The 13,643-nt window shown below is 42.2% G+C and overlaps 1 protein-coding gene across 1 annotated transcript in view; it reads left to right on the plus strand.

The window, feature by feature from the left end:
• Positions 1-1,758: 1,758 nt before the first annotated feature.
• Positions 1,759-13,643, plus strand: part of LOC128836101 (NACHT, LRR and PYD domains-containing protein 3-like) — a 35,637-nt gene continuing 23,752 nt past the window's right edge. The window contains exons 1-5 of the mRNA XM_054026119.1: positions 1,759-1,803; positions 2,208-2,509; positions 6,791-6,928; positions 8,887-9,024; positions 10,284-12,021. Of these exons, the coding sequence (XP_053882094.1) occupies positions 2,230-2,509; positions 6,791-6,928; positions 8,887-9,024; positions 10,284-12,021 (2,294 nt within the window). The 5' untranslated portion in view covers positions 1,759-1,803; positions 2,208-2,229. The remainder of the gene's footprint in view (positions 1,804-2,207; positions 2,510-6,790; positions 6,929-8,886; positions 9,025-10,283; positions 12,022-13,643) is intronic.

The following is a 13,643-nucleotide window of genomic DNA, read 5'->3' on the forward strand; positions in this document are numbered from 1 at the left end:
TTCCCATTGTTGATCATAACTGAAACTTTATGTTCCAGCAAAGTCTGGTGAATAAACTCTCACCAGCAGCCCTTCTGGGATACAGGGTTTGTGCCAACTCAACTGCTGGATGTTTCCTTATAGCTGTTCCTGCAACTTTATGATACCAGTACATGCATGGGGCTGTGGCTGTGTATTGCTCTCTCTGCCCTACAGGGCTGCATGTCATTAATTTTTCAACAAAGAATAAATAATAGAGCTGTCATTTACTTGCAGTTAACTCAAGAAACTATTAACTATCTTAATGCAAAACAAATTAAGTAGATTAAAAGATAGTTGCAATTAATCACAGTTTTAATTGCATTGTTAAACAATAATAGAAAACCAATTTAAATTCATTATAAGTATTTGGGATCTTTTTCTACATTTTTCAAATATATTGATTTCAATTACAACACAGAATGCAAAGTTTACAGTGCTCACTTTATATTATTTTTTAAACAAATATTTGCACTGTAAAAGAGATAAACACAAGAAATGGTATTTTTCAATTCACCTCCCACAAGTACTGTAGTGCAATTTCTTTATCGTGAACGTGCAATTTACAAATGTAGAATTTTTTTTACATAACTGCACTCAAAAATAAAAGAATGTCAGACTTTAGAGCCTACAAGTCCACTCAGTCCTACTTCTTGTTCAGCCAATCAGAACTAAAGGTTGCATGGTACATTGTGTTTTGCCCCCCTTACTTTTGCGCTGCTGCTGCAGCTCGTGGTGCTTGGCATTCAGCCTGCAGCTCAAGGCAGTCTGTTGCACGGGGGCTGCATCTTGCCGGAGTCCATGGCCATCCTGCATCCCTCTGGCCATTTCAGATTTTGGTTTGCTGTGAGAGAGTGTTTGTGTGTTGGGGGGAAGTGTGTGTGTCTATGTTTTGGGGGAGCACTGTCTCTTTAAGCAGTAGCTGCTGTCGGCAGCACTCACTCCTGAGCCAGCAGCAGCAGCAGCCAGTCTCCCCCTGATCCCCGACCCCAGCTCAGCGGTGACTGGGTACTTCTGATTGGCTGAACAAGAAATAGGACTGAGAAGACTTGTAGGCTCTAAAGCTTGACATTGTTTTATTTTTGAGCGCAGATATGTAAAAAAAAAATCTACATTTGTAAGTTGCACTTTAACAATAAAGAGACTGGACTACAGAGCTTGTATGAGGTGCATTGAAAAATATTATTTCTTTTATCTTTTTTACGGTGCAAATATCTTTAATAAAAATAATATAAAGTGAGCACTGTACAGTTTGCATTCTGTGTTGTAATTGAAATCAATAAATTTGAAAATGTAGAAAAACATCCAAAAATATTTATATAAATGGCATTCTACTGTTTAACAGTGAGATTAAAACAGCAATTAATCGTGACTATTTTTTAATCTAGCGATTAATCACAATTAATTTTTTTAATCGTTTCATAGCCCTAATAAATAATAAAATAAATTATAACCATCTTAGTTTAAATCCTCTAGTTTCCATTTGAGATCCTTCCTAATATCCCATGGTGAGCGGAGGGAAGTCACTGACTAACGTCCTCAAGCAGTGACTGGGCAACATGTTGTCATAGGAGGCCTGTTATAAAAATCAAGAAAGCATTGAAGATCAGCTTTAATTGGAGATGATTGAGTTTCTTTATTGAGGCAATAGCCATTTGCTCAAAGTTTTTCTGTTCCTCTTCCTAGATTTTTTTTTTGTGTGCATCTGTGTTTGAGCACCGAGAAAACTGAGAAAAACAGATCAAACAAGGCTACCAGATCTAGTCTGTAGCTTTCTGGCTATTGGTAAGTTCATCATTCTCTGCATTTTGCCTTGGGATGAGATCATTTTAATCTTCAGTAGTTACAGTTTATCCATTTGATTTATGGGGGCTGATCGCTATGTCACAAATTACCCATCACTTGCTACACTGATGTTCAAAATATTCCTGAGGCTTTCCAAGCTAGCTCTGGTTCTGAGGAAACAGGTCCTGATACTCCAGGATTCTGATGCTCAGATTCCAGACTGTTCCAGGATATTTTCTAAATCTTAAAAACGAGCTGTCAAGTGAGTCATTTGTGAAGAAATGCACTGAGGAGCTTACAAGCCCCAGTGACCTGCTGTCACCACAAGGCTACACTTCTTCCCTCTACATAGGAATAAGAGTTGTTATTAACTATTAGTAATGGGATTTTACATTGTTTTTTAGTTTTGCTTTCTGATACCTGGTGATGGAAAACCAAAGCAGAATCAGTGACTTGCTCGTGCATGCCCTTGACAACCTTCCTCAGGAAGACTTCAAAAGATTTAAAGACAAACTATCGCATTCTGGCTTTAAGGGAAAAGGTACCATCCCCCGAGGTCGGCTGGAGAATGCTGACAGGATAGATACTAAGAACATCCTGATGGCATTCTATGGTGGAGATGCTGCAGTTGATGTAACCATAGAAATTTTAGCTCAGATCAATGTCAGAGAGTCTGCTGCTAACCTCAGAAAAGACAGAGAGAAAGGTAAGAAATCCAAAGTAAAACTGGGAGTCTCCCCCAGGGCAGCAGCAACGAGAGCAGAAGGAGAAACAGGCTGATGGCAGGAATGACTAATTCTAAATCCCAACAGGAAGCCAGGGGGACTTAAAGCAGAGATGCCTACAGCAGACCAGATTCTCTCACCTGCTCCACTCCCTTTTCATGACTCAGCTGGCACAAGGGGAGCATAGACAGCCTGTAATTCTCCAACTGAGTACATCCCCAGTATGGGGGAGTCCCCAGTGGATGTACAGCCAACATAGCGATGCAGAGGGAGTGTCGCAGACAGAGAGAGGTGGGGAGGAGGAGTAATTGCAGTGCATCTCCAGCTGGGGGACTGTTCCTTGGGGACCTTGGTAGCTGGTGCAAGTTAGAACAGCCCCCAGGCTGCTGTAACCTGTGCTGCAGCTGGGACATAGAATTGAGGCTCTGTAATTGGAAACGAATCACAGCAGAGAATCTGTCCCAGTATATTATCACCAAGGCCACGTTTATGTCACGGAGGTAATGGAAGTCACAGAATTCATGACTTCCAGAGACCTCAGTGACATTCTCTGCTTCAGCTCCAGGGGTTGCGGGACTCTGGACCTGGCAGCCAGTGGGGACCTGGCAGGGTTTCAGTGACAGGTGACAGCAGCAACAGGGGGCTCTCTGCAAGGTTCCAGTGACATGTGACAGACTCCTGAGGGGGCCCTCCTCGGGGTTCCAGCAACGGTTGATGCACGGGGGGCGGGAGTGGGAGGAGGATGCTTCAGACGAGCAGCTGGGGGGTATCCCATTTTCTCTTTGGGAAATATGGTCACCCTGCAGCTTCCAGCTGCCACAGGCTGGGGAGGGGAAATCTCAAAGCTCATATCTGGGAAATCATGGAGCCACAGCAGCAAAAGTCACAGAAGGGTCACAGCTTCCATGAATTTTTGTTTATTGTCTGTGACTTTTACTAAAAATAACCATGAAAAAATCTTAGCCTTAATTATCACCAAACAGCTGACTGGCTCCATGAGACCTTTCTGGGGTTCCAGGCAGGAACTTTATCTTCAAGGCTATTTTTCATTAGAAACAAACAAACAAAACAAATTCAGTGCAATACAAACAGCCAGATAGCCAGCAAGCCTGGACAGCTGCAGTTCCAAAGGCCCCTGGCTGCTTTGCAGTGTCCCACAAGAGCGCGGTGCCAATGGGGATCCACTCTTTAGTGGAGCAGTGTTAGACTCCACGTGCTCTGTGATAGAGCTAAACTCAACCCTGTTACTGTCATTCCAGTTCTTCTCACCCACGGTGACAGTGGAGCTCAGCTGGGTTGGTTCTGCCTGGAGTTCCTGGGATGGAACGCTCCAGGGCTCGCAGTGGGGCTCTCCCTAGAGACCTTTGGAATTCACTCCCCTGGACAGTCCCCCAGAGGGAGAGTTTAGCAGCCTCCAGAGTGCAATGAAAGGGGCAGTTATTTGTTGTGAGCTCTGTCAGGTAGGCACCTCCTTGTGCAATGACTGGGCAATCTCTCAGATAGTTTGTATTTCAATTTTTTAAACTCACAATCTGATGATGATGGAAAACAACATCCCCCATGGTGAGCTAGAGAAAGCCAATGTGCTAGATGTTGTGCCTCGCTTGTTAGACTACTGTGGGGAAGATGTGATGGATGTAACCCCCGAAATCATCAATCAGATCGACCTGCGACATTCTGCTGCTAAGGTCATGGAGGAAACAAAGACGGGTAAACAGTCTAAAGCTGCTGCGACTCCTGGGCAACTCTTCTTCAATATTCCCCCTCCCACCAAACCCCTAAAAAGACACAGCAGAAACAGGAACAGCTGTAATCGGTTAATAATATTGAGTAGGTTCCAAGATACAAGGGAAAGCCAGTGGGAACCAGAGTGATTCAAAGCAGGGATGCAGGATTTTCCTAGTGCGCATGTGAAATTGGAAGTTCCAACATGAGACGGAACACACAAGTTGCTATATGGATACTGTACAGGCAGGCGACATCAGAGGAAAGCTGTGATAAATGGCATGGCGTTCCTGTTCCCTTCTCAGATTGGATCTTAGTGGAGTAACTGAGGGTGAGAAATGGAGGCTAGAGCAAGCGATTTGGGGGAACTGTCAGGATAGGCCCAGACTCCTCTGTTTTCAACTCCTTTGCCCTGGTTTGATGGCACAAGGAATGTAGCAGAAAGCCACCTCAGCTGAGGCTTCCCTGTGCATGGAGAATCCCCAACTAGCAGTGAACTGGCCCAGGCAGCGCCTGTGCCACCATCTTGTGCAGTCCCTAGCACAGCAGGCGTGTAACGAGCAGTATTGTGCTCCAGCAATTCCTGCAGGTGCACTGGCCCCTTGGGATCACATCTGGTTGATGTAATTGAGAACAACCCTCAAGCTCAGATCATTTTAGAACTAGCCCCAGCCCAAAAATCAGGGAGATGCAATCTTGGTGGGGAGGGAAGGGAAGGGAAGGGAGACAAACATACCCTGCTGTGGCTGCAGATATGGCACACAGCAGAGCATCTGGCCCCTAAAGGGAGCTTTTGAGTCTTCTTGGTTTTGTTAGTTGAAGTTTCTAAACCTTTTCCCTGTGAGGACAGCCTTTAAACCTGAAACCGATCACTGGGGTTGAAAGGATCAAGCAGCTATCTGCACTTCTGTAGCAGGAAGCTGAAGGAACCTAAAAATACACCCAAGGCACTTTACAGACAAAATTACATAGATCTATATGAGATGTAACTAAGGGTTAACCCTTCCTAGAGCCCAGAGGTCAGCTCTGTGCATGCTGGTGCAATTGTGGTGGGCATGGGATCCATAGAGAGGGGAAGGTGAGCTAGGGCAGAAAGCTGAAGAATAGGACTAAAGCCAGAGCAAGGCCAGGGAGGAGGGTGGGGAAAAACACATTCTCTCCCAAGTCCCATTGGACAGGTCACTAAGTGGCCTGGGGCTGTGTGGTCTGTTTATCAGAGCTCCATCCATGCAAGTGGAACCCTGGGACAATGTGGCTCCATTGGAGCTGTGCTGCCAGGGAATGGGGGAGCAGGACAGCGTCAGAGGGCACAGGGCATGGCTGCACATCTCAGAGATTTTTGCAGCATCATCATCATTGAGCCTCTCTGGGCTAGTATGACTTCTTTTGAAAGGTGCTATAGAAATTGGGGGATGGGATAGCTCAGTGGTTTGAGCCTTGGCCTGCTAAGCCCAGGGTTGTGAGTTACAATCCTTGAGGGGGCCACTTAGGGATCTGAGGCAAAATCAGTACTTGGTCCTGCTAGTGAAAGCAGGGTGCCAGACTCAATGACCTTCCAGTTCTATGAGATAGGTATATCTCCATATAAAAAAAAATTCCTTGCAGGGAACTCTGATTTTGCTGGAAGAGGGGAAACAGCTAAGGGACAAATATTAACTATTTTTACATTTGTGAAACTTTGACCTTTTACATAATTTTCACAACAAAAATATTGAAAAAAACATAATAAATAAATTAGGTGACACCCATATTTCAAGTTCCAATGTGTTGTGAATTCTTGGATCAGAGAAATGCTTTTCCAATAAGGCATCACAGCAACATTTTTTACTTAAAAAACCCTCGAAAGCCAAAATGTTTTGGCTGAAAACGAAGATTTTGTTTGTTTGTTTTTGTTGTTTTTGTTTTTTGTTTTGTTTTGACCAAAAACTTAAAATTTTCCATAGTGGGGAAAAAAGAATTTCCAACCAGCTCTAACAATCTCCCATGTGTGCTGGTCCTGCTCAGCAGTCAGATGTGGAGTAGAACAGGGTCAGAGCTCTACCTCCTCTCTGCTTTTCATTGACCTTTTGGGGGTGTTGGTTCTCCCATGGTTACAGTCCCTCTGCTCCCCTGAGAGAAAGTACTACAATTATCCCTGGGTTTTGTGAGGGAATTAGGACCATGCCTCCTCCCTCCACATCTGCATAAACACTAGGTACAATCTAGCCCTATTATAGAAATAGCATAAGTGACACTATAGTTTTGGATGAGGTGGCAATTCCATGATAAAACCCTGGACAGGATTTTCTAATTTGTGCATGTAAACCAGCAGGTCAGATTGGCAGTGACTTTGAGGTTTTTTCCAGCTCCCTGTGCAGTGTGTGGGTGTGGTTAACTTGCCAGGATTGTATCTCACTTAATCAATTCGCTGCCATTGCATGGGCTTCAGACACTGGTGCACCTCGATCCCTCCTATTCTCTGTCTCTGGCACATAATAGTCTAGTCTCCTCTGGGCCTTAAACGCTATGGTATTATTGCAATTAATCTCCCTTGTTAGTTTTTTCAAAGGAAAAGGAGAAAAAAGCAAAAGTTGAAGAAACAAGAGGGAACGACAAACAATGTGGTCTGGGACCATGTGCAGAGATACATCATACCAAGGAGCAGGGAGATGATCATGCCTCTCTGAAAGGCTCTGGTAAGACTGCACTTAGAATACCACATCCACTTCTTAGTCCAACTATGCCAGAAAGATGCATCTCAATTGCGGGGAACTGAGAGAACAACAATAAATATAATTAAAGGACTATACTATTGACCTATGAAGAAAGAACAAATAGACGAAACTGTTATGGACAAAATATTATAAGGGAACAAATTCCACACTGACACAGGCAGGGTTGCTTCCTATGAAGAAGCCATTTGTTGTGCACGTATTGGGTCAATTTACACTGTATTAGGAATCATCATCATTGAGCCTCCCTCAGCTAGTGTGACTCCTCTTGAAAGGTGCTATAGAAATTGGGGGATGGGATAGCTCAGTGGTTTGAGCATTAGCCTGCTAAGCCCAGGGTTGAGAGTTACAATCCTTGAGGGGGCCACTTAGGGATCTGGGGCAAAATCAGTATTTGGTCCTACTAGTGAAGGCAGCAGGCTGGACTCAATGACCTTCCAGTCCTATGAGATAGGTATATCTCCATATAAAAAAAAATTCCTTGCAGTGGCAGCAGCAGCCAGGAACTCTAACTTTGCTGGAAGAGGGAAACAGCTAAGGGACATATATTAACTATTTTTACATTTGTGAAACTTTGACCTTTTACATAATTTTCACAACAAAAATATTGAAAAAAACATAATAAATAAATTAGGTGACACCCATATTTCAAGTTCCAATGTTTTGTGAATTCTTGGATCAGAGAAATGCTTTGGAAAGACCAGTGCAAATGCTTTCAGGCTCAGGAAACTTTTCTAATCCTTGCTCGTGGCCAGTAATAACCAAAGAGACATTCAGTCCCTTATTTCAGCACCTACAATCTCCATGAGCTCCTGGCATGCATGGGAAGTGTGACCTACAAGGTATACCATATTGTCAATAGAAAATTGGGGTTTTTGTCAAAATAATTGTTTTGGGGGGGGGGGGGGGGGGGAATTGTCAGCTTTCTATGGGAAAAAATCAAAAACTTTTCTCATGAAAACAGAAACATTTTGATTCTGAAATGCTGCTGGAGTGCAGTATAGGAGTCATAACTCAGGTGCCTCAAAACCCCTTTGTTTGTTTGGGCCAGGCTCCCTCTCTGGAGTACATCTCCCACAATGCACCATGGTGGCTCAGCAAGAGAGAAAACTGTGGTGCATCATGGAAGATGAAGTCAAACTGGGAAGCTTGACCCATAAAGGAGAAGGGGAGCATAAGGCAGCCAAACTACAATTCCAATAAGGCATCACAGCAACATTTTTTACTTAAAAAACCCTTGAAAGCCAAAAGTTTTGGCTGAAAACGAAGATTTTGTTTGTTTGTTTTTTGTTGTTTTGTTTTGACCAAAAACTTAAAATTTTCCATAGTGGGGAAAAAAGAATTTCTAACCAGCTCTAACAATCTCCCATGTGTGCTGGTCCTGCTCAGCAGTCAGATGTGGAGGGGAACAGGGTCAGGGCTCTACCTCCTCTCTGCTTCTCACTGACCCTTTGGGGTGTTGGTTCTCCCATGGATACAGTCCCTCTGCTCCCCTGAGAGAAAGTACTACAATTATCCCTGGGTTTTGTGAGGGAATTAGGACCATGCCTCCTCCCTCCACATCTGCATAGACACCAGGTACAATCTAGCCCTATTATAGAAATAGCATAAGTGACACTATAGTTTTGGATGAGGTGGCAATTCCATGATAAAACCCTGGACAGGATTTTCTAATTTGTACATGTAAACCAGCAGGTCAGATTGGCCGTGATTTTGCAGTTTTTTTCCAGCTCCCTGTGCAGTGTGTGGGTGTGGTTAACTTGCCAGGATTGTATTTCACTTAATCAATTCACTGCCATTGCATGGGCTTCAGACACTGGTGCACCTCAATCCCTCCTATTCTCTGCCTCTGGCACATAATAGTCTAGTCTCCTCTGGGCCTTAAACGCTATGGTATTATTGCAATTAATCTCCCTTGTTAGTTTTTTCAAAGGAAAAGGAGAAAAAAGCAAAAGTTAAAGAAACAAGAGGGAACGACAAACAGTGTGGTCTGGGACCATGTGCAGAGATACATCATACCAAGGAGCAGGGAGATGATCATGGCTCTCTGAAAGGCTCTGGTAAGACTGCACTTAGAATACCACATCCACTTCTTAGTCCAAGTATGCCAGAAAGATGCATCTCAATTGCGGGGAACTGAGAGAACAACAATAAATATAATTAAAGGACTATACTATTGACCTATGAAGAAAGAACAAATACATGAAACTGTTATGGCCAAAATATTATAAGGGAACAAATTCCACACTGACACAGGCAGGGCTGCTTCCTATAAAGAAGCCAATTGCTGTGCACGTATTGGGTCAATTTACACTGTATTAGGAATTATGTCTGATGACCATTTGTAGAAATGGTTCACATGTGAATACTGCTAAATCATTGAATGCATTTTGGTTGGTCTGTGTGCTCGTACTCGGGCTAGAACATGTTTTTTGTTGTTTTAAAATGTGCTCATATGGTTTGGCCCTATGCACACAGCCTGTAGACTGGTTTAGTGGTGCCTATGGTTTGAAACATTTTAAAGGCTGTCTTTCTAACACATCTAACATAGTGTAGACAGGGCCTTCATAAGCAAGTCAGCTGTCCACTGAAACCTTGGCACTCCACCTCCCACACTGCCCTGTACAGGACTAGAGATGGGCCCAGACTAATCATCGGTGTCCAATCCTATCCTTCAGTGGTTGGAGTGGCAGTAGCAGGGAATGGGGATGGAGGGTGAAGCAGAGACAAGCATCTAGAGGTGAGAAAAACAGAAAGGGATTTAAAGAGCTAGCAACAGGAGACGAGAGAAAACACAACCAGGGAGCAAGAAGAGAAGTAATTAAAAATGACAAAAGAAGACTCACAGTACCTGGGGCAGCGGGGAAAGGGGGGAATAAAGAAATAAGACAGAAACTAGAAGAAAAAATCAGAAGAAAGAAAAAAGGAATGAGGCAAATTATCCTTATTCAGAAAAGCACTTGAGCAAATTCTTAACTTTAAGCACATGCTCAAATTTCATTTATTGTAATGGAACTTCAGTTTGCACATAAGGGCTTTGCTAAAATAGAATCAAGGTGAGAGATGATCAAGGACAAAATAATTAAACTATAAAGGACAAGAGATTATTTTTAACATGATATTTTGCTAGAATTGTACAAGTCACATGATGGTGGGAATGCTGGCCGAAATGGGGGGGAGAACGGAAAGAGTAGAATGCCACCAATATTTTAACCTGTCCAACTTCAGGATATAACCAATGAATGGCAGTTCACATGACCTTTGTTTGAATACCTGTACTCAGTATGTCTAATGGTTCATGCCATTGACATTGAATTAGATTACCGGAAGAAGTATAGAGAACATGTACAAGGAGAATACCAAATGATAGAAGACAGGAATTCTCGCCTGGGTGAATGTGTGAGTCTAGACAAAAGATATACAAAACTGCTTATTGTAAAGGAACATCAGGGATGGGAGGAGAAAGAACATGAAATAATCACCAAAGGAAGGAGGAACGCAGAGTCGATGGCTCAACAAACCAATCTCACTAAGATTAGTGCTTTATTTGATTCTGGTAGAAATCAACAAAGCCCAAGAACTGTTGTGCTGCAGGGAGCAGCTGGAATTGGGAAAACAACGACATCAAGAAAGATTATGTTGGACTGGGCAGCTGGAAAACTCTATCAGAAAAAGTTTGATTATGTTTTCTATATAAATTGCAGAAAAATAAATCTTGTTACTGCACAGAAAAGTGTTGCTGATTTGGCTTTAGACAATTGTCCTAATGGAAAAGGACCAATTAAAGAAATCTTTGAGAAGCCAGAAAAACTCCTGTTCATAATAGATGGTTTTGATGAATTGAACTCCTTGCTAGATATTGATGAAGTTAGTCTGTGCAGAGACTCATTTGAGAAGAAGCCAATGGAAACCATCCTGTGCAGTTTACTGAGAAAGAAAGTTCTTCAAAAATCCTTCTTACTGATCACTACAAGACCAACTGCTCTGGAGAAACTAAAGCAGAATTTGAAATTTCCATGTTATGCAGAGATAATGGGATTTTCTGGAGAAGAGAGGAAAGAATATTTCTATAAATTCTTTCGTGATGAAAAGAAAGCAACACAAGCCTTTAATTTTGTCAAAGAAAATGAAATGCTCTTCACCATGTGCTTTGTCCCCATTGTGTGTTGGATCATCTGCACAGCTATGAAGGAACAGATGAAAAGAGGGAAAGATCCTTCAGAAACTTCAAAAACAACCACCTCAGTATATTTGCTCTTTCTTTCCACTCTGCTAACTGATCATTTCACTGACTCAATACATATGAAACGATCTAAAACTACCCTGTGGAAGCTTTGCTCATTGGCTGCAGATGGAATTTTAGAACGGAAAATACTGTTTGAAGAAGGTGATCTGAAGAAGCACAATTTATCCTTGTCTAACATTCAGTCTCTCTTTCTGGGTAAAAGTATTTTTCAAAAAGATACAGAATGTGAGAGTGTCTACAGCTTCATTCACTTGAGTTTCCAAGAGTTTTTTGCAGCTCTGTTCTATGTGCTAGAGAAAGATGAAGAGACAAAGAAAAAATCATTGACTTCTAAGAAAGATGTGAACCACTTGCTAAAAACGTATGGAACATCTAAAAATAATTATTTGATGTTAACAGTACGTTTCTTGTTTGGTCTCTTAAATAAAGAGAGACTAAATGATATGGAGAAAAAGTTACATTGTAAAACATCATCTGCAGTAAAGCTGGATTTATTGAAGTGGTTTGAAGCAGAAGCTAAAAGCATCTCCTCTCTGCCCTATAAGACCTATGGGGAATGGTATGACCAGCTTGAGTTGTTTCACTGTTTGTATGAGTATCAGGAAGAAGAGTTTGCAAAACGTGCCATGGCTAATTTCCAAGAAATTAGATTGGAACACATCAGGCTTACAACAATGGATGAAATTGCTCTTTCATTCTGTGTAAAGAACTGTTGTAGTAAGCAGTCACTTTACCTATTTAAATGTATGCTTGGGATTGGAGAACGAGAAGAAGGATGGATAGCAAAGCTACGGAAATTGTTATTTCCTCTGTAAGTATCCCAGTTTATTTAATAGAAATCCATAAATCATTAGAGTGGCATCTCGTCATGTCACCATTATAATGCCTTTTTTTCAGAGGTTTATAAGATATTTGCAGATTTGTCCTCGTCTTTCCCAGTAAAATGAGATTACACTATCCCTCCGGGCCTGGTAGGGTTGAGGTAGCTGGGTCAGAAAACCTCATGATTTCAGGGAAGGCAGGAGTAGGGAAGCGACGGTTAACCAGAAAGATCCAGAAACAACTGGAACAAATTATCTTCATGGGAAACTAGCTTGTATGAGATAGAAAGATGAGGAAGCAAGCTGCTATGGGTTGGGAGTGGTTGCATAGGTAAGTACTATCTCAATTGAAGAAAATCAGCTTCCTTTCGAAGAGAGATTTCTAAGACCATTGTTAGTTTGCTTTGTTGAATTTAAAAGTCTATTTGAGAGCTCTGATCTTTCTGTCCTAAGAGAGAAGAAACCAGAGACTCATTGCTTGATCCTGAACACAATAGGCTTTTGGACACATTTGGTGTATCTCAGCCCAGCAAGGGACCACTTGCCACACAATGGCATAATCATGTTTGTTCAGTTAAACAATACTGCTGTTCTAAGTGCACACATCCCACAACTGAAACTCAGGTTGCACCACCTGAAGTCTGAGTTTCTAGTACTACATTGTTTAATAATTTAGTGACATTTATCATTTCAAAATTCATCTACAGTGATTGAGACAGGAAGCCTCACACTGAACAGTGAGAATAAAATAAAATAAAACAGAACAGTGGCCTCATTCACTAACATCACAACAGCAACTCCCTTCTCCATCCCCACCCCAGTAATAACTGATTCACATTAATAGATTTTTGCGGTCAGAAAGGACAATGTGATCATCCCATTTGACCTCCTACATAATGCAGGCCATAGATTTTCACCCAGTGAGCGTGAGCATAGCTTCTAGCAAGATACACAGACTTAATTTAAAGATTTCAAGTGATGGAGGATCCCCTATGTCCCTGGGAAGGTTATTCCAATAGCTAATGAATGAAGAATATGACCTTAGCTCCAGTTTGAATGTATCAAGCTTCAACTTGCACCCATTGATCTTGTGCTGCCTCTGTCTGCTAAATTAGACCCCTCTGTTATCACCTATCTTCTCCCCAGGTTGGTGCTTATAGGTCATGCTCAAATCACCTCTCAGCCTTCTCTTTATAAGTGTGACAGAGCCCCTTTAACACTTTCACTGTAACACAAGTTTTCCAGTCCTCAAATAATGGTTGCATTCTTTTCTGAACCCTTATTTTTCAACATCCCTTCTGAAGCTGGACACCAGAATTGGAGCAAACACTTTAGCTTCACCAGCTTCACGGTGCTGTATAGAGGAGAAATGTAACCTCCCTATTCCTACTCAATACATTCCTGTTCATACATCCAAGGATCCCATTGCTTTTAGCCACATCATTGCACTGGGAGATCCTGGTCAGTTGGTTCTCTGTCATAACTCCAAGTCCTTTTCAGAGTCGCTGCTTTCCAAAATACAGTTCCATATTATAGGTATGGACAACATTCCTTGCCTCTTGCATTTGATCCTATCAAAAGGTATGTTGTTCGTGTGGACCAGTTTACCAAG

This window comes from Malaclemys terrapin, chromosome 4, assembly GCF_027887155.1.
Source record: "Malaclemys terrapin pileata isolate rMalTer1 chromosome 4, rMalTer1.hap1, whole genome shotgun sequence".
Lineage (NCBI taxonomy): Eukaryota > Metazoa > Chordata > Testudines > Emydidae > Malaclemys > Malaclemys terrapin.